Source organism: Melopsittacus undulatus, chromosome 20 (assembly GCF_012275295.1).
Source record: "Melopsittacus undulatus isolate bMelUnd1 chromosome 20, bMelUnd1.mat.Z, whole genome shotgun sequence".
Taxonomy (NCBI): Eukaryota; Metazoa; Chordata; class Aves; order Psittaciformes; family Psittaculidae; genus Melopsittacus; species Melopsittacus undulatus.
Window position 1 is genome coordinate 1916656 of NC_047546.1, and position 24380 is coordinate 1941035.

At 60.2% G+C, this 24380-nt stretch overlaps 3 protein-coding genes across 3 annotated transcripts; 1 reads left to right on the top strand and 2 right to left on the bottom strand.

The window, feature by feature from the left end:
- Positions 1–105: 105 nt before the first annotated feature.
- ITGA10 (integrin subunit alpha 10) lies at positions 106–14317 on the bottom strand. Its single transcript, XM_034071244.1, has 30 exons — positions 14079–14317; positions 13023–13134; positions 12192–12289; positions 12021–12106; positions 11810–11924; positions 11600–11727; positions 11122–11270; positions 10620–10770; positions 9605–9770; positions 9065–9138; positions 8714–8858; positions 8232–8380; positions 8014–8157; positions 7232–7435; positions 7026–7156; positions 6558–6724; positions 5870–6009; positions 5681–5788; positions 5523–5608; positions 5310–5451; positions 5079–5171; positions 4608–4684; positions 4440–4523; positions 4275–4359; positions 3343–3456; positions 3171–3257; positions 2557–2670; positions 1777–1872; positions 1558–1671; positions 106–410 (listed from the first exon to the last, which is right to left on the bottom strand). Exons 1-30 carry the CDS (start codon positions 14119–14121, stop codon positions 339–341), a joined length of 3474 nt encoding a protein of 1157 aa, XP_033927135.1. The 5' UTR covers positions 14122–14317; the 3' UTR covers positions 106–338.
- Positions 14318–15365: 1048 nt separating this feature from the next.
- On the bottom strand, positions 15366–17065 carry PEX11B (peroxisomal biogenesis factor 11 beta). The gene is made up of 4 exons (XM_034071358.1): positions 16961–17065; positions 16753–16868; positions 16474–16675; positions 15366–16386 (listed from the first exon to the last, which is right to left on the bottom strand). Exons 1-4 carry the CDS (start codon positions 17014–17016, stop codon positions 16020–16022), a joined length of 741 nt encoding a protein of 246 aa, XP_033927249.1. The 5' UTR covers positions 17017–17065; the 3' UTR covers positions 15366–16019.
- Positions 17066–17575: 510 nt separating this feature from the next.
- On the top strand, positions 17576–24329 carry LIX1L (limb and CNS expressed 1 like). Its single transcript, XM_034071125.1, has 6 exons — positions 17576–17838; positions 20286–20449; positions 21236–21376; positions 21597–21692; positions 22162–22239; positions 22353–24329. The coding sequence occupies exons 1-6, from the start codon at positions 17595–17597 to the stop codon at positions 22593–22595; spliced, it is 966 nt and encodes a 321-aa protein (XP_033927016.1). The 5' UTR covers positions 17576–17594; the 3' UTR covers positions 22596–24329.
- Positions 24330–24380: the final 51 nt, after the last annotated feature.

Genomic DNA, 24380 nt, shown 5'->3' on the forward strand with positions numbered 1-24380 from the left:
CCCCACATTCCTGCATCCCGGGTACCCCACATTCCTGCATCCCAGGTACCCCACATTCCTGCATCCGGGTACCAGCATTGAGCACCTCCACAGAGCTGAGCTTTATTGGAGCTGCTCCTTCCCACCCTCTGCTCCCCCTTTTTCCCCACCCTTCAGGTGACACTTGGGGGGCTCCTTCCTCCTTCTCCCGACCTCTCGTGGCTGCATCCTGGTGCCAGCACAATCCAGCCCCACATCGCCCTCCGCAAGGATGGAGCTGAGGTTGGGGGGGGGCAGAGACCCGAGCCCATGGTGGTCCCCAAGGCCACAGTGCTGGGCTCCAGGGGCCCCTCCTGCCCTCACTGCGTCTCCTCTTCCTCCTCCTCCTCCTCTTCCTCCTTGGGAGGCTTCTTGCGGGTGAAGAAGCCGAGCTGGGGAAGAGGATGGAGGATGAGGATGAGGATGGAGGATGAGGATGAGGACGAGGATGGAGAACGAGGATGGAGGACGAGGATGGAGGACGAGGATGGAGGACGAGGATGGAGGATGAGGATGGAGGATGAGGATGAGGATGGAGGATGAGGATGAGGATGGAGGATGAGGACGAGGATGGAGGACGAGGATGGAGGACGAGGATGGAGGATGAGGATGGAGGATGAGGATGAGGACGAGGATGGAGGACGAGGATGGAGGACGAGGATGGAGGATGAGGATGGAGGATGAGGATGGAGGATGAGGATGAGGATGGAGGACGAGGATGGAGGATGAGGATGGAGGACGAGGATGGAAGATGAGGATGAGGATGAGGATGAGGATGGAGGACGAGGATGGAGGACGAGGATGGAGGATGAGGATGGAGGATGAGGATGGAGGATGAGGATGAGGATGGAGGATGAGGATGAGGATGGAGGATGAGGACGAGGATGGAGGACGAGGATGGAGGACGAGGATGGAGGACGAGGATGGAGGATGAGGATGAGGACGAGGATGGAGGACGAGGATGGAGGACGAGGATGGAGGACGAGGATGGAGGATGAGGATGGAGGATGAGGATGGAGGATGAGGATGGAGGACGAGGATGGAGGATGAGGATGGAGGACGAGGATGGAAGATGAGGATGAGGATGAGGATGAGGATGGAGGACGAGGATGGAGGACGAGGATGAGGACGAGGATGAGGACGAGGATGGAGGACGAGGATGGAGGACGAGGATGGAGGACGAGGATGGAGGACGAGGATGAGGATGGAGGATGAGGATGAGGACGAGGATGGAGGACGAGGATGGAGGACGAGGATGGAGGACGAGGATGGAGGACGAGGATGAGGATGGAGGACGAGGATGAGGATGGAGGACGAGGATGGAGGACGAGGATGGAGGACGAGGATGGAGGACGAGGATGGAAGATGAGGATGAGGATGAGGATGGAGGACGAGGATGGAGGACGAGGATGAGGACGAGGATGGAGGATGAGGATGAGGATGGAGGATGAGGATGGAGGATGAGGATGGAGGATGAGGATGGAGGATGAGGATGGAGGGAGCAGGGGATGAAGGACAGAGCCCCCGGCCCTGTCTCACCTTCCAGAGGCAGAAGATGATGAGCGCCAGGAGGAGCAGCCCCCCCAGGATGCTGCCCACCAGGATCCATAGGGACACCGGCACCCGCTTCCCCTGCAGGATTTCCAGCACCATCTGTAGGACAAAGGAGGAGCCATAGGGAGAAAGTGGGAATTGGGGGGGGGGTGTCCCTGCCACCTGCACCCCACAATGGGGGTCCGGGGGGGGGGGGGCTCCTACCTCCCTGCGCTGTGCCCCCTCCTCCAGCACCAGTGCACTGCTGGCTGGGAGCTGCAGCCAAGCGCTGCTGAGCACCCGCACGCTGCGGAATGGAGCCTGGGGGGGGACAGGATGGGATGGGCCCACCTCATATCCTCCCCCCCAGCACCCCATATCCCCCCAGCACCCTCATATCTCCCCATCACCCCATATCCCCCCAGCACCCTCATATCTCCCCCATCACCCCATATCCCCCCATCACCCCATCCCCCCCATCCCCCCATATCCCCCCATCACCCCATCCCCCCCATCACCCCATATCCCCCCATCACCCTCATATCTCCCCCATCACCCCATATCCCCCCATCACCCCATACCCCCCATCACCCCATACCCCCCCATCACCCCATATCCCCCATCCCCCCCATCACCCCATATCCCCCATCCCCCCCATCACCCCATATCCCTGCATCACCCCATACCCCCCATCACCCCATCCCCCCCAGCACCCCATACCCCCCATCACCCCATACCCCCCCATCACCCCATATCCCCCATCCCCCCATCCCCCCATCACCCCATATCCCTGCATCCCCCCATCCCCCCCATCACCCCATATCCCTGCATCACCCCATACCCCCCATCACCCCATACCCCCCAGCACCCCATCCCCCCCATCACCCCATACCCCCCCATCACCCCATACCCCCCATCACCCCCATCACCCCATATCCCTGCATCACCCCATCCCCCCCATCACCGCATATCCCCCCATCCCCCCGTCCCCCCCATCCCCCTCACCCCATGGAAGAACGCGGTGTGGATGCTGCGCAGGATGTGGACCGAGACTTCGTCCCCTCTGTGCAGGGGCCCCAGGCGGCAGCTGAGCTCCTGGCACCAGGTGTTGGTGCAGTCCTGGGGGGCAGCACGGGGTGAGCTGGGGGGGGCTCAGGGGGTGCTGGAGGTTCAGGGGGGGCTGGGGGGGACTCAGGGAGTGATGGGGGGGTTCAGGGGGTGCTGGGGGGGGGGTCAGGGGGTGCTGGGGGGGATCTTAGGGGGATCAGGGGGGGCTCAGGGCGTGCAGGGGGTGCTGAGGGGTTTCAGGGGTGCAGGGGGTTCAGGGGGTGCTGGGGGGGGCTCAGGGGGTGCTGGAGGTTCAGGGGGGGCTGGGGGGGATCTGAGGGTGCTGGGGGGTTCAGGGGGTGCTGGGGGGGCTCAGGGGGTGCTGGGGGGGCTCAGGGGGTTGTCAGGGGGTGCAGGGGGGGATCTGGGGGGTTCAGGGGGTGCAGGGGGTGTTGGGGGGGTTCAGGGGGTGCAGGGGGGCTCAGGGGGTGTTGGGGGGGTTCAGGGGGTGCTGGGGGGGATCTGGGGGTGCTCAGGGGTCTCAGGGGAGGCTGCCCCCCCTCTGCACTCACCAGCTGCCCCACTTGCTGCAGGTCCTCAGCCCGCACCGGTACCACGGTGCCTGCACCCTCGGGGGGGGTCCGCAGTGTGCAGGTGACCTGGGGGTGGGGGGGGGGGGCAGACCCAGGTTCAGCCACAGGGGGGGGCACGGACCCCCCCCCAACCCCCCCCCGCAGGACTCACGTTGTGGGGCAGGACACGTGTCACCGGCAGCAGTGGGACCCGGTGTGGGCCCAGCGCCGGCAGCACCAGCAGCAGGGACAGGCCCCGCACCGGGAAACAGCCGAGGTTCTGCACCTGGGGGGGATGGGGTGAGAGCCCCCCCGGACTGACCCATGTCCTGCATCCCTGTACCACTGTACCCCTGTACCACTGTACCCCTGTATCCTGTACCCCTGTATCCTGTACCCCTGTATCCCTGTATCCTGTATCCCTGTATCCCACATCCCTGTATCCCTGTATCCCACATCCCTGTATCCCTGTATCCTGTATCCCTGTATCCCACATCCCTGTATCCCTGTATCCCTGTATCCTGTATCCCTGTATCCCACATCCCTGTATCCCACATCCCTGTATCCCTGTATCCCGCATCCCTGTATCCCGCATCCCTGTATCCCGCATCCCTGTATCCCACATCCCTGTATCCCACATGCCTGTATCCCACATCCCTGTATCCCTGTATCCCACATGCCTGTATCCTGCATCCCTGTATCCTGCATCCCTGTATCCCTGTATCCCGCATCCCTGTATCCCGCATCCCTGTATCCCGCATCCCTGTATCCCTGTATCCCACATCCCTGTATCCCACATCCCTGTATCCCACATCCCTGTATCCCACATGCCTGTATCCCACATCCCTGTATCCCTGTATCCCACATGCCTGTATCCTGCATCCCTGTATCCTGCATCCCTGTATCCCACATCCCGCATCCCCATATCCTACACCTCTGTATCTTGCATCCTCAGATCCTGCATCCACTTATCCCACATCACCATATTCCACACCCCTGTATCCTCCATCCCTGTATCCCATACCCCTGTATCCTGCATCCTCATATCCCACATCCTTTCATCCTACATCCCCATATCCCACACCTCCATATCCCATCTCCCACCTTCACTGTGGTCCGGAATTCTGGGCCAGGACCATGGGGGAAGGTGCCAGGGGGGTGAACCTCATAACGGCGCAGGTTGGAATCCCTGTGGGATGAGATGGGATCAGATCCACCCCCAGTGCCATAAAACTCCCCCCCAGTTGTTCCCTGCTCCATGTCCCCTACGTGGAGAGGAAGAGGTCGGGCTGGTAGCGGATGGGCACCGAGAGCTGGACCACGTTGTCCTCCTGCCTGGCCTCGGAGCTGTCACTGCATGGGGGGACAGTGAGGGAGGACCCTAAGGACATCCCAATACACCCCCTATGGGTGCAGCCCCCAGCACCCTGCCCCTACCTGGTAACCTCCAGGGTGACATTGGCTCGGTCCAGGAGCACGGAGCAGCTGAACTCCAGCTCCAGGGTGAAGGAGAGCTATGGGTGGCAATGGGGCAGCAATGGGGCAGCCATGAGTGGTAATGGGTGGCAATGGGGTGGCCATGAGTGGCAATGGGGTGGCAATGGGTGGCAATGAGTGGTAATGGGTGGCAACGCAGTGGTGATGGGTGACAATGGTGTGGCAAGGGGTGGGATGGGTGGTGATGGGTTGGTGATGGGTGACAATGAGTGGCAATGGGGTGGCATGGGTGGTGATGGGTTGGTGATGGGTGACAATGAGTGGCAATGGGGTGGGATGGGTGGTGATGGGTCGGTGATGGGTGACAATGAGTGGCAATGGGGTGGCATGGGTGGTGATGGGTTGGTGATGGGTGACAATGAGTGGCAATGGGGTGCGATGGGTGCTCTGGGGGGCATCCCCTGTCCCTACCTTGGCCAATGAGGGGAACACGGGGTACCCAACACTGCAGAGCCGGCGGTGCCCTGGCAGTGCCCAACATTCCAGCTTCACCAGGCTGGGCTCCTGCCATGGGGACACGCTGGTCACCTATGGCTGCAGGGGGGAGCCCGGAGCAGCAGGGACCCCATCTCCCACCCGGGATAGGTTGAGGGACCCATATGGGACCAAGGGGACCCCCAAGCCATGGGGGGGACCCTGTACCTGGAGCGTGAGGCTGGAGAAGTGGAGGTTGCTGGAGTAGCTGAGCTCCAGGCTGGTGTTGTAGGCGTTCTCCTCCCTGTTCTCCAGCACTACATCCACCAGCACCTTCCTCCTGCCCCTGCGCAGGATGTGGGGGCTCTGCCTGCAGCACCCACCATGGTCACAGCCCCACAGCACAGCTCAGCCATGGGGACACCCTGGGACCCCCCATACCTGGAGCCCATGATGTCCATGGTGGCCTTGAGCACCAGGTCGGTGACACACTCATTGTCCTCCCCACACTCCTTGAAGAAGGGGATCTGGAAGGAACGGGATGTGATTCCCGATGCCAGGAATGGGGGAAGGATCCTGGGAGGGATCCCAGCACCCACCAGCTTCCGGATGGTGGTGGGGGATGCCTCGTCCAGCACTGGTCCACTGGGATCAGCCATGGCCAAGCTGAGGGTGATGCTGAGGGGACGCAGATAGTCTGTGGTGTCCTGGGTAGGATGAGGGGTTCCCAGTGAGCCCCTGGTGCTAAGGGATGCTCCAAGGACACCTGGGATGCTCCAGGGGCTCACCAGGACATGGAATGGGAAGCGGAGGCAGCTCGGCTGCTCCGGCCACAGCTCGAGGTGCTGCTGCAGCAGGCGCCGTGCACCCGAGTCAAAGATGGCCCGAGCTGGGGTCCCCTCCTCCAGGGATATGTTGTACTGGAGCCCTGCACCGGGATGAGGATGGCATCACCCACAGGGATGCGATCATCCATAGGGAGGGGATACCCCTGGGGTAGCATGTGGGGCTGTGAGGATAGCACTGGAGTGCTCTGGAGACACCCTGGGGTGCTCCAGGGATTCTCTAGGAACAGCATGGGATGCTCAGCAACACCAGGGATGCTCCAGGAACAACTGGGATACTCCAGAGATGCTCCCTGGGGATGCTCAAAAGCCACCTGGGATTCCTCAGGGACACCCTGGGCTTCTCCAGAACCCCCTAGGATTCTCCAGGTCCAACCTGGGATGCATTCAGGGATGCTCCAGGCACACCCCTGGGATGGATCCAGGGATGCTCCAGGGACACCAGGGATGCTCCAGGTCCCACCTGGGATGCATCCAGGGATGCTCCAGGAACACCCCAGGGATGCTCCAGGTCCCACCTGGGATGCACCCAGGGATGCTCCAGGAACACCCCTGGGATGCTCCAGGTCCCACCTGGGATGCATCCAGGGATGCTCCCCCCCCCCCCGTCCGCCCCCGTCTCCGCACTCACGGAAGCCGCTCTGTGCCCCCCCGCGGCCGCGCTCCGAGGCTCGGAGGCAGACACGGGCCCGGAGGCAAACGGCGGCGGCCCCGGAGCGGCGGCAGCTCCGCTGCGTGACGCTGATGACCGGAGGCTCCACCCGCAGCGACGGCGTCACCCGCACGACCCGACGGGACCTGCAGAGCCCGAGGCAGTGTCGGTGTCCGAGGGGGGGCTCGGTGGGGCCGGGACCGCAGCCCCCCCGTGCCCGGCTCGGTGGGGCCGAGACCCGCACCCCCCGTGCCCGGCTCGGTGGGGCCGGGACACGCACCCCCCGTGCCCGGCTCCATGGGGCTGGGACCCGCAGCCCCCCGTGCCCGGCTCAGTGGGGCCGAGACCCGCACCCCCCCGTGCCCGGCTCGGTGGGGCCGAGACCCGCACCCCCCGTGCCCGGCTCCATGGGGCCGGGACCCGCACCCCCCCGTGCCCATCACTCACCGCAGCAACACGGCCGCCCCCTGAGCCCCCACGGCCACGTCCACCAGTCCGTCCCCGTCCAGGTCCCATCGCCCGTCCACGCTGCGCCCGAAGTAGCTGAGGGTTGGAGCCAGCGCCGCCGCCTCGATGCGCTGCGGGATGCGGGAGCGCTGCGGTTGGGGTGTCCCCGTCCGTCCCCCCCCCCTCGGTTCCTGCCCCCGTCCCACCTGCTTGTAACGGGGCAGGAGGGTCCCCGCAGCCCCGTGGTAGATGTAGACGGCCCCGCGGTGTCCGTCCTCCAGCGGAGCCCCCACGGCAGCGTCGTTGAAGCCGTCGTGGTTGAGGTCCGGGACTGCGGCCATGGAGTACCCGAAACGGGAATCCTGCGGCTTGGGACCGGAGAGCAGGGTCCCGGCGGGGGCCAGGAGCCGCTGCGGGCACGGAGCAGGCTTGGTACCCACCGGAGCACCGGGAGGCGGAGGGGGACAGGGAGCCCTGGGCAATGGAACCCCCCCCAAATCCCACTGCATCCCCCCCAATCCCATTACATCTCCCCAGTCCCACTGCATCCCCCCACAAATCCCATTGTATCCTCCCCAATCCCACTGCATCCCCCAATCCCATTACATCTCCCCAATCCCACTGCATCCCCCAATCCCATTACATCTCCCCAGTCCCACTGCATCCCCCCAATCCCACTACATTTCCCCAATCCCACTGCATCCCCTCCAAAATCCTATTGCATCTTCCCCAATCCCACTCCATCCCCCCCGAATTCTATTGCATCCTCCCCGATCCCACTGCACCCCCCCAATCCTATTGCATCCCCCCAATCCCACTGCATCCCTCCAAATTCTATTGCATCCTCCCCAATCCTGCTGCATCCCCCTCAATCCCATTGCATCCCCCTCAATCCCATTGCATCCCCCCAATCCCATTGCATCCTCCCTACTCCCCTGCATCCCCCCCAATCCCATTACATCCCTTCCAATCCCACTGCACCCCTCACCTGCCCCACCGTGTACAGGTACACCCGCCCCATCTCCCTGCTCTGTTCCCCCAGGTACATGGGAGCTGCCACCAGCAGCACATCAGTGGCACCATCCCCATCCACGTCCAGGGCACAGACCTCGCTCCCGAAGTAGGAGCCAATCTGGGGGTGCAGCAGGGCTGGGTCAGGCCGGGGCTGCCATGAGCCCCCCATTCCCTGCCCCACACAGCCCCTACCTGCTCCCCTGTCAGCGCCTGCACCACCGTCACGGCCCCCATGGTGTCCATATGGAAGAGGATGACCTTGCCCTTGTGCTGGAAGCGAGGGGCTCCGGCCACGTAGAGCTGCTGCCCCCCCGGCAGCCGCAGCGAGGACACGGTGTAACCTGGAGCAGGGACACAGGATGGTGGGGGCATCCCTTGGGAAGATTGGGTTCCCAGTGGGAAGTGGGTACCGAGGGTCCCAGTAGCACTGAGAGTCCCATGGTATCAAGCATCCCAGGGACACTGAGCATCCTTGGAGCATTGAGCATCCTTGGGGCATTGAGCATCCCAGGGACACTGAGCATCCTTGGGGCATTGAGCATCCCAGGGTACTGAGCATCCCAGTGACACCCTGGATACACTGAGCATCCTTCAATTGCTGATGAACCCCCATTTGCCCCCCATCCCTGGGACATGGAGCATCCCTTGGGATGTCTCCCCACCCCCACTCATACCCAAATAAGCCGCATGATTCTTCAGGTCCAAGGGGAATTCCTTCTGGAAGGCTTTCCTGGGAGGGACAATGCGGCCCCTCCGGCTCTCCTCCAGCACGGCCCCGTCCCAGTCATAGGCCCCCACCATGCCAAAGAGGATCCCATCCTGGAGGTGGAAACATGGGATATGATGGGAGGAAGTGTGTGTCACGCCTTGAGGACACCACGTGCATGGTGATGCCTCATTGTCCCCAGACCCTACCATGACAGGGATGCCCAGCCCTGGAATGGGCTGAGGAGTGTTTTCCACTTGCACAGATCCTGCTCCAGCCCTTTCCCAGAGCCGGATCCTGCCCATCCCAACAGCCTCACCTCCAGGGGGTGGATGGAGAAACCGATCTGGGACATCTCCAGCTCAAAGGAGCTCTCATTGTACCCGTGTGTACCTGGGGAGGGAGGAGGAGATGGGATTGGAATCATGGAATCAGCCAGGCTGGGAAAGAGCTTCCAGAGTGTCCAGTCCAACTGCTCCCCAGCACTAACCCATGGAGGTAATGGACATGGTTTGGGAACACGGTGACTCCATGGGGATGGTGACTCCATCACTGTTCAATCCCTGACCACTCTCTGGGTGGATAAACTCTTCCCAATCTCCATCTAAACCTCCCCCAGTGCAGCTTGAGGCCATTTCCTTTTGTCCTAACCCTTGGGATTAGAGCTCAGCCCCCTCCTGGCTCCATCCTCCTGTCAGGCACTTGTAGGGAGCCATCAGGTGCCCCCTGAGCCTTCTCCATGTGAACCCCCCAGGTCCCTCAGCTGCTCCTCATGGGACTCGTGTTGATCCCAGCTGTGATTCCAGCTGGATGCCCACAGCCTCCCGAGGATCCCATCCCAGATCCAGCCCCATGGCACCTTCCAGGCTGAAGATGCGGTCCCCCAGTGCATCCACGATGTCATTGAGGGCGGCCTCGTCGCTCACATTGAAGAAGTATTTCTCATCCGGGTCACTGGCAATGGACTTGATCTCCTGGATGAAATCCTCGGGATCCTGCTGCCGGCGCAGGTAGTGGCCCAGGACCTGGCACGAGCGGATGCAGCAGGATGCGGGATGAGGATCCCAGTGGTGAATGTGGGAGCAGATGCAGCAGGATGGGGATGGGGGACTGGATGGGGGTGGGATGCAGGATGGAGATTCAGTTGGGATGTGGGAGTGCATGCAGCCAGGGGGAAGGACGGGGATGCAGGACGGGGATGCGGCCAGGATGTGGGAGTGGATACAGGATGGGGATCCTGGTGGTGGCAGGACAGGGATGCAGTGGGATATGGGCTGGGGATGCAGAAGGATGGGGTTGCAGAAGGATGGGGATGCAGATGGGGATGGGATGGGGATGCAGTGGAATGGGGATGCAGCGGGATGGGGATGGAGTGGGATGTGGGATGGAGTGGTGGAAGTGGGGCAGGGATGCAGCTGGGATGTGGGAGCAGAGGCAGCGGAATGCAGGATGGGGATGCACCAGGATGGGGATGCAGTGGGATGGGGATGCAGAGGGATGGGGATGCAGCGGGATGGGATGCAGTGGGATGGGGATGCCGCGGGATGGGGATGCAGCGGGATGGGGATGCAGCGGATGGGGATGCAGAGGGATGGGGACGCAGCGGGATGGGGATGCAGTGGGATGGGGATGCAGGATGGGGATGCAGGATGGGGATGCAGGATGGGGATGCAGCAGGATGGGGACACAGTGGGATGGGGATGCAGTGGGATGCAGGATGGGGATGCAGGATGGGGATGCAGCGGGATGGGGATGCAGGATGGGGATGCAGAGGGATGGGGATGCAGTGGGATGGGGATGCAGTGGGATGGGGATGCAGGATGGGGATGCAGTGTGATGGGGATGCAGGATGGGGATGCAGGATGGGCACTCACGGCTATGGCATAGCGGGTGATGTTGCGGCGCTCACACTCCCACAGGGCCTCGGGCAGCTCCTCCCCATCGTGGGACTCCCCGTCCGTCACCACGATGAGCAGGCGCGTGGCATCCGCACGGCCCCCCCGTGCTGTGCTGAATGCGGCCGTGCTGGGGGGGGACAGGGGTGATCCCGGTCCTGAGCCTGGTCCTGAGCCCAACCCTGACCCTGATGTTGACTTCAGTACTATTCCTGATCCCAATTTCACCCCCAATCCCAATCCTGATGCAAATCCCAGCCCCAACTCAAATCTCAATCCCTATTCTGACCCTGATCGCAATCCTAATTCTCACCCTGACCCCAACCCCATTTCTCATCCCATTTCCAACCCAACAGTGACCCCAATCCTCACCCAATTCCTACTACCAGAGCTCAGCTCTGCCCCCAATCCAATTCTGTATCCAGATCCAATCCTATTACAGACCCCAGCCCCATTCCGGATCCCATTCCCAGTCCCGCACCATGCCTCCCGGATGGCGAGCGCCGTGCGTGTCTCCCTGCCCTCCTGCCTGCTGATGTTCTTGGCTGCAGCCACCACGTCCTCCACCGTGTGGAACTGGTCCAGGTCCCACTCGTGCACTGCCAGCTCCCCATACTGCAGCACCCCGACCTGGGACAGGGACATCACCCCAGGAATGGTGGCATCACCCCCGGGACAGCAGCAGTGCCCTGGGGACAATGGCATCACTGCAGGGATGGGTGGCATTGCTATGGGAATGATGGCATGATCCATGGGGGACATTGGCACAGAGACAACAGCATCCTGCTGGGGACTGTGGCATCACCCCCGGGACAACAGCAGCACCCTAGAGACAATGGCACTACCCCAGAGGTGGCACCCCCATGGGGACAAGAGCATTGCCCTAAGGATGATGGCCCCTGGGACACTGTTAAGGCCCTGAGGACTCTATCTGGGCCCTGGGGATCCTTTGGGATCACCTGGATCTGGCCGGGTCCGATGAAGAACTTGCTGAGGATGTTGCTGAGGAAGTTCTGCACCTCATACCAGGGGTAGATGCTGTTGGAGCCATCCAGGACAATGACGATGTCCATGTACGTGGAGCATCCTGCGGGGTGGGATGGGGGGGACAGGGCTGGCACCGGCGCATCCCTGCGTGTCCCATCCTACATCCCAAGCCCCACACTCACGCTGTGCCGTGGGTGCCACGGTCCCCACCGCCCGCAGGTCCCCATCCAGGCGGGCGCAGATGCCGGTGCTGTAGAGCGAGGTGCCGCAGGGCTGGGACCAAAGTGGGGCACAAGCCTGGCCGGGATGGGGGGGAACACACAGGGACATATGGAATGTGCCTTGGATCCATCCCCATCCCGACCCCAGCTGCCCTTCGGAGGGCGCTCTCACCATGAATCCCCCATCCTTAGAGTCCAGCAGCGTCATCCCAAAGTGCGCGTTGCGCTCGGGAGGGAAGAGCCAGGGGGCTGCGGATCCTATGGGAAAACAGGGATGCGAGGGCTCAGCACCGGGATAACCCTAACCCCACCCCCCACCCCCCCCCCCCCCCGATGTCGGTACCGAGGTCGGCTCTGGCGCAGGGCTCCCTGCGGGCTCCGACGTGGCACTTGTAGACGGCCCCACCGCGGTCCCCATCCCATGGGGCGGCCACCAGCAGCCTGCGGGGACACGGCCCAAGCTCCGGCCGGGAATGCCGGGATCGGCCCCGGAGCGACCCCGCGGAGCCCCAGCTCCGAACCCAGCCCCACGGCCCCATTCCTGCCCCCGGGAATCACGGACGGGGTTTGCAGCTGCTCCCTGCCTCTATCCCCCCGTTCCCTGCTCCATTGCCACCTTATGGACCAAGGTTCCCTGCCTCGGTTTTCCCCCTATGGCCCCCCACAACGGCCACCCCATAGCACCCATGGGGCCCCCCCCCTCGCCCCATAACACCCATGGGTGCCCCCCCCGCCGCCCTATAGCACCCATGGGTGACCCTCGCCCTATAGCACCCATGGCTGCCCCCCCCCCCCGCCCCATAGCACCCATGGGTGCACCCCCCTCGCCCCATAGCACCCATGGGTGCACCCCCCCACCACCCTATAACACCAACGGGTGCCCCCCCCCCGCCCCATAGCACCCATGGGTGCCCCCCCCTCGCCCTATAGCACCCATGGGTGCCCCCCCCCTCGCCCCATAGCACCCATGGGTGCCCCCTCCCCCATGCCCCATAGCACCCATGGGTGTGTCCCCCCTCGCCCTATAGCACCAACGGGTGCCCACCCCCCGCCCCATAGCACCCATGGGTGTGTCCCCCCTCGCCCTATAGCACCCATGGGTGACCCCTCATCTCGCCCTATAGCACCCATGGGTGTCCCCCCCTCGCCCCATAGCACCCATGGGTGCACTCACCACCGCTCTGTGCCATTGACCCACTGCAGCACCTTGTACCCGAACTGTGCCTGGGCTGGGCCATAGAAGAGCCGCGGGTGGCTCACGTCGATGTTGAACCCCACACACAGGCCTGGGGGTCAGGAGGGGTTGGGAGGGCCCTCGGGACCCACATGTGGGGTCACAGCCCCGGGATTGGGGTGGGAGAGGGGGGAGATCCCCGGGGGGAGGGCATTGGAGCTGCTGGACCCCATATATAGCACTGGTACCTCATATACAGCACCCCATCCACAGCACTGGCACCTCATATATAGCACCCCACATATAGCACTAGTACCTCATATATAACATCCCACATATAGCACTGGTACCTCATATATAGCACCCCATATATAGCACTGGTACCTCATATATAGTACCCCATACACAGCACTGGCACCTCATATATAGCACCCCACATATAGCACTGGCACCCCATCTATAGCACCCAGCACCCCACACATAGCACTGCCACCCTATATCTAACACCCCATCCACAGCACTGGCACCCCATATACAGCACCTCACGTGTAGCACTGGCACCTCATATATAGCACCCCACATATAGCACTGCCACCCTGTATCTAACACCCCTTCCACACCACTGGCACCCCATATACAGCACCTCACGTGTAGCACTGGCACCTCATATATAGCACCCAGCACATCACATATAGCTCCCCACATATGGCACTGGCACCCCACATACAGCACCCCACATACAGCGCCCCAAACACAGCACCCAGCACCCAAGGGTGCCTCAGTTTCCCCTTCCTGGATGTACCCGGTGGAAACCCCCACCCCAACATCCCCATTTTGCCCTTTTCCCCCCCATACCACATCCATTTTCCCACTTCCCAGCTCCTCCAAGTGGGATCCGGCTTCTCCCCCCACATCCACGAGGGATTTTGGGATCCCTCATCCCAAAAGATGCCCCAAATGGGGATGACTTCCCCCCCAGAACCCCTCCAAGTTGAGGCTCGCACCTTCCCCTATGAATCCCACCCCAAATCCCATTGGATCTGGGGGTGCTGTTACCTGGGAGCAGCAGGATCCAGCAGCCGGCCCCAGCCATGGCCATGGCTCAAAGGTGACTCTGTCTCCGTCTGGGATTGGGTTTTTTTTCCCTCTTTTTGGAGTTTTTCCATAGTTTTTCGCCCTCCTCCTTCGCTTCCCATTGGCTGCTATAAATAACGCGCCCGAGCGGGGTTTTTTTGGGGAGAAACACTGGAAAAACAGGCAAAGTGGCAAAAAACCATGGAAAAACAGGAGGGGAAGGAAGGAGCGGGCGGACGATGCGGGATCATGTTCGGGGGGGGGTCCTCTTATCCCATAGGGTCCCCCCCATCCCTAAGGAAGGGAGCCCCATGGGTGAGGCGGTGCCATCCCCCATCGGCTCCAAGACGGGATGTTGGGATGGGGCATTGACGGGTGCCACGTCCTCCGGGTGACACTGCCACCTCCTGGACGCTGTTCCCATATCCTGGACGTTATTCCCACCTCCTGGATGTTATTCCCACCTCCTGGACACTGTTCCCATGTCCTGGACGTTATTCCCACCTCCTGGATGTTATTCCCACCTCCTGGACACTGCTCCCATCTCCTTCCTGGACGTTGCTCCCAGCCTCCTGTTCATGGTCCCCATCTCCAGTTCTTGGTCCCATGATTCCCATAGGATCAGGGACTAAATCCCAGGGAATGGGATCTTGAACCTCAAGGGGATTAGGAAATGGATCCAGGGAATGGGGTGAATTGGAGACAGATCCGCAGGGAATTCGGGACTGGCTCCATGGGGGGACTGGATTCCAGGGAATCAAGGACTGCACCCCAAGGATGGATCCCAGGGGAACAGGGCCTGGCTCCATGCGGGATTGGAGGGCAGCATTCCCAGTGGATCAAGAATTGGATCCTGGTGGGAGTCTGGAGTGGGAGGAATAAGGAACAACTGGGGGAATATGTGGACTAACAAGGAGGAAAATACCTGGAATAAGTGGGAGTTAACTGGGATCAAGAGGTGGAATCTTTGGAATAACAGGAGGGAATGGGGGGTAACATAGATGGGAGGAATAGGGAATAATGGGGGAAACAGGTGGTGTAATGGGGAGGATTTGGAATAACAAGGAGAGGGGAATGTGGAACAAGAGGGGGGGAATATGTGGAATAATGGGGAGGGAATACATGGAATAACTGGAGGGGGATCTGGGATAATGGGGGCAACCTGGAGTGGGGGCAATACAGAAGAACAGGAGGAATATGGGATACATGGAATAATTGGAAGGGGGGATCTGGAAAGGGGAGTATGGAATAACAGGGGAATACCTGGAATAACGCATGTACAGGCTATTTATTAACAGCACTCTGGGGGTACCTCGGGGCATGGGAGCTTCCCGAACCCCATTCCAGGGTCAAAGTCCAAAGCTCCTCATCCCATTCATGACACTTTCCCCTCTCCACCGGTGGGAATTCCCAGCCCCATTCCTCAGAGCCGGAATGCTGCTGCCTGCCCTGGACAGGGCCATAAATCCCGAGGGAAATGGATAAACCCAGTGAGGCAGCAGAACAAGCTGATGGGAACAATGGGAATCATGGCATGGAGCTGCCCTCACCTGGACTGATCCCAGGGAAAAGCCCCTAGGAGAACATGTGGGAAGCAAAGTGCAACAGGGTGAATCCATAGAGCTCCAAGGCATCCCAAATCGAGCCCAGCTCATCCAAAGGGGTGTTGGATGCATCCCACCTCATCCCACCCCATGGTTTAACCCCCTCAAGCCTGGGAGAGACACCCAGGGAGCCTTTCCCAGCTCTTTTGGCTGGATCCAGTTTGGGAGATTCCTTCTGAAGAGGAAAAAGGGAAAATCCATCCCCTAAAAGGAAGCCGATGGGGAAAAGAACCACGTTTAGGTCCATTGAGTTCTCCCATTGCTCACTGGCACCGAATTCCCACCGCATCCCATCGGTCCAGCCAAGGAATGAGCCCAGTCACGGCTTCAGCTTGAGCCAGGGGTGCAAGATGGTGAGGATGGAGAGCACGGAGGAGGTGAGGCCGCAGAGCCCCACGAAGCCAGGGCTGCTCCGGTAGAGCCCCAGCTTGTCCAGGGGGATGAAGAGGTCGCAGAGGTTCCGCACCAGGTCCAGCAGCAGGGGGGGGTTCTTGCGGAGCACCCGGAGCAGCAGCCGGAGCTGGAGCCGCAGCCTCAGCCCCAGCTGCTGGAGCCGGGGCCCAGCCGGGGCCTGGAGGGCGCTGTAGCCGCCCTTGCCTCGCCTCCCCCCGGCCTCCCTCTCCAGCAGGATGCGGAGCTCGTAGACATCACGGCTCAGGTTCAGCACCAAGGCAAAGAGGAAGTACCTGGGGACACGGGAGCGGACGGAGGGGGGGAAGCAGCCGCGCTCGGCCTGCCCGGACCGGGCAGAGCCCCATGGGGCAGAGCCTCACCTGAAGGACCGGAGGCTCCACTTGTCCTGCTGCACACCGGGGACGAGCCCGCTCCTGCCGGCCCACAACACGTTATCGCAGGCCAGGTACAAGGCCCTGTTGAGGTGGCCGAGGGTAACGCAGAACCGCAGCACCGTGTCCGAGAGGTGCATGGCCCTCTTGGCCGCCTCCACCGCCTCGGCCGCGCTGCCCAGCCGCAGCACTGCGGGCGGACAGCGCCGGTCACCGGGGCCGCAGGGATGGAAGCCCCGGTCCCGTTGTCCCCTCCGCTCCACTCACGCTTGCGGCCCAGGCTCAGGTGCTCCTCCAGCCGCCGGACGCTCTCCAGGGCCGCGGTGCTCGCCCCGTTCCTCCGCAGCGCGTCCGCGGCCAATGCACACGCGTATTGCGCGGCCCTGCAACGGAGGGGGGTGAGTGCAGCCTCCGGAGCCCCGGGGAGCACCGGGGAGCACCGGGAGCCCCGCGGAGCCGGAGCCGCCGCCCGCACCTCAGCAGCCGCTCCCTGGCCTGGCTCTGAGCGCTGAAGCGGACCCAGGGCTCCATGGCCGGGCCGGGAACCGGAGCCACCTCCGGCGGCGCGGGGGAAGGCGGGGACGGGCAGAACGAGAGCTCTAATTGGCTGAGGGCAGCAGGCTCCGCCTTTCATTGTGTATCTGAGGCTCTGATTGGCTTCTTTATTGCGATGCTCCCACCCCCATCTCCGTTTCGATTGGTTAATTTATCTGTCATTATAATCAGCCCTGCAGCACGATTGGGCTGCTGCCTCTAAGCCCCGCCTCCTCACCCCGTCTCTCACTTGCGATTGGGAGACGTAACTCGGGTGCGCCACACCCCCTCCGGTACGCCCCACAAGCGAGTTCTGATTGGGCCCTCTCTCCGCGCCCCGCCCACGTTCCCGGCACCCTGCCCTGCCATTGGCCCGCTGCCTCTCTCCTCCACCCTCCCCGAAGCCTCCTCCGCGTTCCCATTGGCCACCTCCTAACTCCGCCCCGCCCCCTCCCTGAGGCGATCCGCAAGCCCATTGGCCTCCTCCTGACTCCGCCCCGCCCCCTCGCTGAGGCGATCCGCACGCCCATTGGCCTGTGCGGCGGTGAGTGACGGCGGCTGGCGGCGGAGGTGCGATGGAGTCGGTGCGGGCGGCGCGGTTGCAGCCGGGGCTGGGCTCGCTGCGCTCCCTGCGGCCGGGGGTTACCGGTGCCCCGGGGCTGGGGCCGGGGCTGGGGCTGCCGCCGCCGCCGCCCCCGCTGGGGCTGCAGGGCCCCGCTGCGCCGCCGCTGCCCGGCTCCGGGCCGCCCGCTGTGCTGCGGGAGGCGGTGGAGGCCGTGGTGAGGAGCTTCGCCAAGCACACGCAAGGCTACGGCCGCGGTGAGCGGGGCTGCGGGAGCCGGGGCGGGGGGACAAGGGGGCTCTGCTGCCCCCGTTGTTGTGGGGGGTTCGGGGTCGGGAACCGGCGTTGATCGGGCCCGTCCCTGGGGCTGTTCCCGTCTGCGGTGTCGGACGGTTCCAGTCGGATTTGGTTGCGGTTTAGGCACTTTTAATGAGGTTTGTTTGTTCAGATGCCCCACAGCGACCCATGGACACCGCATGGAGCCCCCCAGCATCTCCTATAGGGTAATCCCTTCCCCATAGACAGCCTATAGGCACCCCATAGTGACCTATGGTGACCCATGAACACCCTATAGAGAACCTCCACGACCCATAGAGACCCTATTGAGATTCCCTGGGATCCACAGGTATCCTATAGAGACCTTCTGCACCCCATAGATACCCAGTAGTGACCCACAGTGATCAATGAGCACCCCATAGACACCACACAGCAACCCATAGACATGCTATAGACACCCCATAATGACACAGAGATCCCCACAGCAACCTACAGCAACCAGTAGACATCCCATAGCGACCCGTAGATACCCTATGGAGACCCTCCACAAGCCAATAGCAACCCATAGTGCCCCATGGACAACCTATAGATGCCCCATAGTGACCCAGAGCCACCCAAGCTCAAGCCTTGTGCTTGGGATCTCCCACCCAGACTGAGACCTTTATGGTTTCGGTGTTGTGGAAGATGTGGGACAGCAGGTAGGGCAGAACTGGAGGTGCCCAGGAGGGTGCAGGACCTGGAGCAGGTCCCTGCCTGGTGGGATAAAGCAGAGGAAGATTCCCCTTAGGCTGTGACCTGGAATAGTGGGATCAGGTGGGGGGTGCTTGGGGTGTTCGAGCCTTTTTGGAGTGTTTCAAGAGGCTTCGTCTCACGTTGGAGCCATTTGGTTGTTCCTTGACTTCAGCTTGATGGCAGCACAAGGAAACTCTCAGTGAAACTCCTTTCCTGGGATCCCCCTCACTTCCCTGCTCCGCACCTCACCGAGGACAATCCCTATGGCTGAGAGGAGAAGTCACCGGGATGGGGCTGCTGATGCCTGGGACACGTTCCACCACACTCCGGCTCCACGGGGCTGCATCCAAGTGTTGCATCAGAGGCTCTGGGATTCGTGTCCACTCCTTGTTCTTGAATGGAGACCAAAAGCAAAGGTTAAAGCTCAGATTTTCCTGGTGCTGGGATGGAAGAATCCTTCAGAACCCCCCCAAAAGGAGATGCTTTGCCACTGGTTTGAGTTCCCGACTTCCGGCAGGGCCAGCAGAGGCTGGGAGCGCTTGGCAGGAGCAGGGAATGCTGCTCGTCTGGCTCCGGAGCAGCTCAGCTCCATGTGGAATCACTTATTCCTCTGTATTTAATATGCAAGGCAGATGTGCTACGAGATCTACAGCTCTGGAGCCAGGAACAGAGCTTGGGGCTGATGGGCAGAGCAGGCTCTGTGTTGTATCAAGCAGGATGCAAAGAGAACAGTGTTTCTTCAGTCATGGAACCATGGAATACTTTGGGAAGGGACCTTAAGGCTCACCTAAAGCCATGGGCAGGGTCATCTTGCATTAGAGAAGGATGCTCCAAGCCCCACTTGACCTGGCCTTGAACACTGCCAGGGATGGGGCAAATTATCTAATCCTTCTCTTGTGTTTCACGGTCCATATGGGATTAAAATCCTTCAGGATGCACATGTCCTTGCTTCTTTAAGGACCATTCTCATGAAGATGGCACCTACCAGGATTTAGGATGCTTGTTTCCCATCTTCTGCCTCTTTCCAAGGGTGAAAGTCATGGATTGAGAGAAATTCAGCCTGAAGATTGGATTCCAGACTTGGATCGAAGCTCTCAGCCAGGGTTTAGCTGCTCAGCACCACTCAGGCAGCCTTTCATTGAGGAGAGGGCAGATACTCCCTGCTCCTCTCACTGCCATTTGCTCCCCAGCCCTAGAAATCCCATTATCCCAAAGCATCTGTAGAGTTTCCAGTAGGTATTTTGCTTTCCTACAACATTCTTGTATCTGGAAGTATTGAATCCAGTCAAATCCCAACTCTTTAGCCCACATCTCAGTGCTCTGCCCTATTGCTCCAGTCACTAAGGAAGCACCTGCACCCCCCCCTCCCCACACCGCTGGGTCCTACAGCCCACCTGTGGGACAGAGAATCCCACAGTGGGGTGGGCTGGAAGGGGCTTTCCTCCCAATATTCCATCTCAGTCTCCCCTCAGGCAGGTTCAAGCCATTCATTCCCCTTGTCCTGTCCCTGCATCAAGCCCCTCTCCAGGTTTCCTGTAGCCCCTTTAGAGCTGCTCCAAGGTCTCCTTAAGGACCTCTCTGCAGGGAGCTCCGCATCTCTTTGGTGCTGTCCCCCCCTGAGCTGGATCAGGGCTGGGGGGTGTAAGGGGGTTCAGTTTCCCTGTGCCTGACCTCAGCTCTCTCCCTGTGCCCCCAGTGAACGTGGTGGAGGCTCTGCAGGAGTTCTGGCAGATGAAGCAGTCTCGTGGTGCTGACCTGAAGAACGGAGCGCTCGTGGTGTACGAGATGGTCCCTTCCAACAGCCCCCCCTACGTCTGCTATGTTACCCTGCCCGGGGGCAGCTGCTTTGGCAGCTTCCAGGTACCTGGGGCTCAGTGGGGCTGTCCCTGCTGCAGAGCTCACCCTCACACTCGGCTCCCCACCACCACTGATGCTCCACAAGCTTCCTGGGGGCAGTAGAACTGTTGTCCGGCTGCTTGGCAGGATGGGGATGCCATAGGGATCTGCCTGTAAACCTCTTCTGTTTCAGGCTGGCTCCTAAATGTTCTGTAAACCCCCATCCAGCAGCAATTGGGGTGGTGGGTTTACTTGGCTGGATGTATTCCCTGCTTGGACCTCAGCAGTGCTGGGGTGGGATCCATGCTTCTGGAGAAGCTGGGGGCTGGTTTTGGTCTTTCAGCCTCCTTCCCGGTGAGATCCGTTTCCAAACTGGTAAAGCACCATTCCAGTTTCACCCAGAACCTCTTCCCAAAGGTGGCAAATGGCTTGAGAAACCATTGGATTGATAGGAAGAGCAAAGGAAAGGGTCCAGCCTGGAAATGAAGGTCCCAAACTCACACTGGGTCCTGACAGCACTTCCCATCCCTGCACTCCCCTGGCTTCAGGCATTTAACTTCCATGTCCTGAAGGATGTATCCCAAAGGAACAGCTCTGGCAACCCCAGGCCCAAGGAATGGTCCTTGGGTTTGTTGTTGTTCTCAGTGGCATTTCCTGGTGCTGAGCTCAGCCGCCTCCCTGCTCCCTGTGGCGTGCTTGGAATAACTGTGGTTTCCTACGGATTCCAGGCTGTCCAAGAGTGCCACATCCCAGTAGCACCACCCAGTTCCCACTGGGAGCAAAGGGCTCATGGGGTCTCTGTCTCCCCAGTTCTGTCCCACCAAGGCTGAAGCCCGGAGGAGCGCTGCCAAGATCGCGCTGATGAATTCCGTGTTCAATGAGCACCCTTCCCGACGGATCACAGATGAGTTCATTGAGAAGAGCGTGTCCGAGGCTCTGGCATCCTTCAATGTAAGGCTTTTCCATTGGTGGGCGTGAGGGAAAACCTCAGATGATGGGAAGAGAAGGTTGCTTTTCCAGCTGGAATTCTGTGCAGCAGGTCTGGGGGTTGGTTTTATAGTGAGGATTAAAACTTATCCCAGAGGGAATTCTCACTGCAGTGACACACAGATGGTGCCCAGAGCCATGCTGGGCTGGGAATTGCAGCTCTTGTCTGGAATGTCTCCTGCAGGGCAATCGAGAGGAAGCTGATAATCCCAACACTGGGATCGGTGCCTTCCGCTTCATGCTGGAATCTAACAAGGGGAAATCGATGCTGGAGTTCCAGGTACTGTCATAGTGGAAAGCCATGGATTTGTTCCCCCTCCATCTGGGGGTTTGGGTGCATCCCAAGCCCCTTGTGTCACTGCACTGGGGGTTCCTTGCCTTAGGGAAGCTTTTCCTGTAGCTTGCCTGGCTCCTTTCCCTGGGATGGAAACGGGAGGAGCCAGCCCTGTTTATATGGACAGGCTGTTTACAGAGGGTATTCCTCAGGCTGGGATTGGCTTTGGGAATCTTGACCCTGCCTCAGGGGAACCTTGAGGGAGTCTTTGACTTCCAGCCTCTGGAGCTGGGAACAGGCACCGTGATCCCTGGAACTGCAAACGATGGAATGTGATGTTCCAAAGTCCTTCCTTTGTGCCCAGAGCTGGGAGCTTACCTGGCTGCTCCTGACACCAAGTCCTCATCCCAGCACATGCTCCTGACACTTCCCCCTCATCCCACACTTTATTCCTGATCCCCTCATGCTATTCCAGGAGCTGATGACCGTGTTCCAGTTGCTGCATTGGAACGGCAGCCTCAAAGCCATGCGGGAGAGGCAGTGCTCACGGCAGGTGAGTCCCATTGTCCCCAGCAGCATTCCCAACACCTCATCCTCCTCCCAAAGCTCCTGTAGCTCACCCTAACCCCGTATCCCATGCAGTGTTTTCCCTGTCATTCCCACCAGGAGGTCCTGGCTCACTATTCCCACCGTGCTCTGGACGATGACATAAGGAACCAGATGGCCATGGACTGGGTGAACCGGGAGCAGAGCAGCCCAGGGGCTCTTTCCAGGGAGCTGGCATCCACGGAGCGGGAGCTGGATGAAGCCCGTCTGGCTGGGAAGGAGCTGCGCTTCCATAAGGAGAAGAAAGACATCCTGATGCTGGCTGCTGGCCAGCTGGGAAGCACACACTCCTCTAGCTGCTAGGCTCCAGTGCTGGCATCCCACTTCCCTAGGGGATCCAGCCCTAACGCATGTTCCCAACTTCCAGCCCATTTGCACAGTGGAGAGGAATTGGAAAGGGAAAAAGTCCTTTATGGAGATCTCAAACCCTTGTTAGAATACTTTGCTTCCAGCTCTGCTCCTCCTGCTCTGGTGGTATTCCAGAGCCGGCAGCATTCCAGGGATTTAGCACTTCTCTTTGGAGCACAGACCTGCTTTCTGGTGCTTTCTGCTTCTAGAATAGAGGGGGCTCTCTCAAGCTCCTTCACAACAAGTTCAAACCCAGAGGGGAAAAGCTCCTGGGCATGGTAAAAGGGATTTAAACTGGGATCTTGTCTGGCCAGGCTTAAACATGGGAATCCGGCATTCCAGGCTTTGGATTTGCAGCCCCGCTCTGGCTCTCCATGCCCAGGATGGGCTGTAGTGCATTAACAACCACCCCATATGGTGCTTAGGGGGGGTTTAATTCATCTCCTGCCCTGCTCCTCCTTAATCCCTGCTGGATTCTTGGAGTGTTGAACCCCAATCCCGGCAGCAGTTGGGAATTCTGCTGGCAATGGAGACTTTGGGTTTCCAGGTGAGTGGTTGATGCTCAAAGGTGGATGTACCTCCTGGAGCATCCTTCCCAAGGAAGCTTCCAGAGGCCTAGCCAGGCTTCCCGTGGGAAGCAGGGAATGGGGAGCCCTGCAGCTGTGGGGTTAAGTCCCCCTTAACCAGAGCTGGGTTTAAGTCTTGCTTAACCAGAACTCATTTTATGTCCTGCCTAAGTCGAGCTGGTTAAGTCTTGCTTAACCAGAGCAGTGTTTGAGCCTCACTTAACTAGAACCGAATTTAAGTCTTGCTTAACCAGACTGAAGTGTTTAAGTCTCAGTTAACCAGCTCTGTGCTTAAACCACGGGTAACTAGAACTGATTGTGTCACCTGACTGGAGCTGGTTCTAAGTCTCTTAACCAGAACAGTGTTTAAGCCTTGCCTAACCAGAGCTGGGTTTAAGTCTTGCTTAACCAGAGCAGTGTTGAAGTCTCAGTTAACCAGAGCTGTTGAAGTCTTGCTTAACCAGAACTCACTTTAAGTCTTAGTTAACCAGAACAGTGTTTAAGTCGCGCTTAACTAGAACTGATTTTAAGTCTTGCTTAAGCAGTGTTTAAGTCTTCCTTAACCAGAACAGTGTTTAAGTCTTGCTTAACCAGAACTCACTTTAAGTCTTTGTTAACCAGAGCCATGTTTAACCCCGACCCAGGGCTCAGGTCCTGCCTCTCACTCCCAGCCATTCCCAAACCCCTTCCTCCTTTTCCAACGCGGGCAGCTGGAATTCCACCCCCCTCCTTAGCTGTAGCCCCTCCACTTTTGTAATCTTGTCCTAACAAACCCAGATTAGTGGGATTTGTACCTTTTTTATATACGCAGCCTCTAGCCATGATGTTTCACGTCTGATGGGATGGAAATGGGGGGATTTGCCGTTGTTACTCCTTCTGTTGGGATGGGATCACTGGTGCTTCCAGAGCCTTCCAGAACCGTCTGGAGCATCCAAGGGCCGTTCCTGGCAACCCCGGACCCTGCTGTGAGCCTCTGCCCAGAGGCTGGGAAAGGAGCAAATCCCGGTTCCTAGAGCATCCCATGGGATTGTTCTCAGTGTTCAGGCAGCGATGGGGCCGATCGCTGCCACACTGCGCCTTGTGTACGACTTTATGCAATAAACACCCGATTTGGGGTAACTGAGGAGGCTTCGTCTTCCTTTGGGGTGCAGCGTGTCCCATGGCAGCGTCTGGG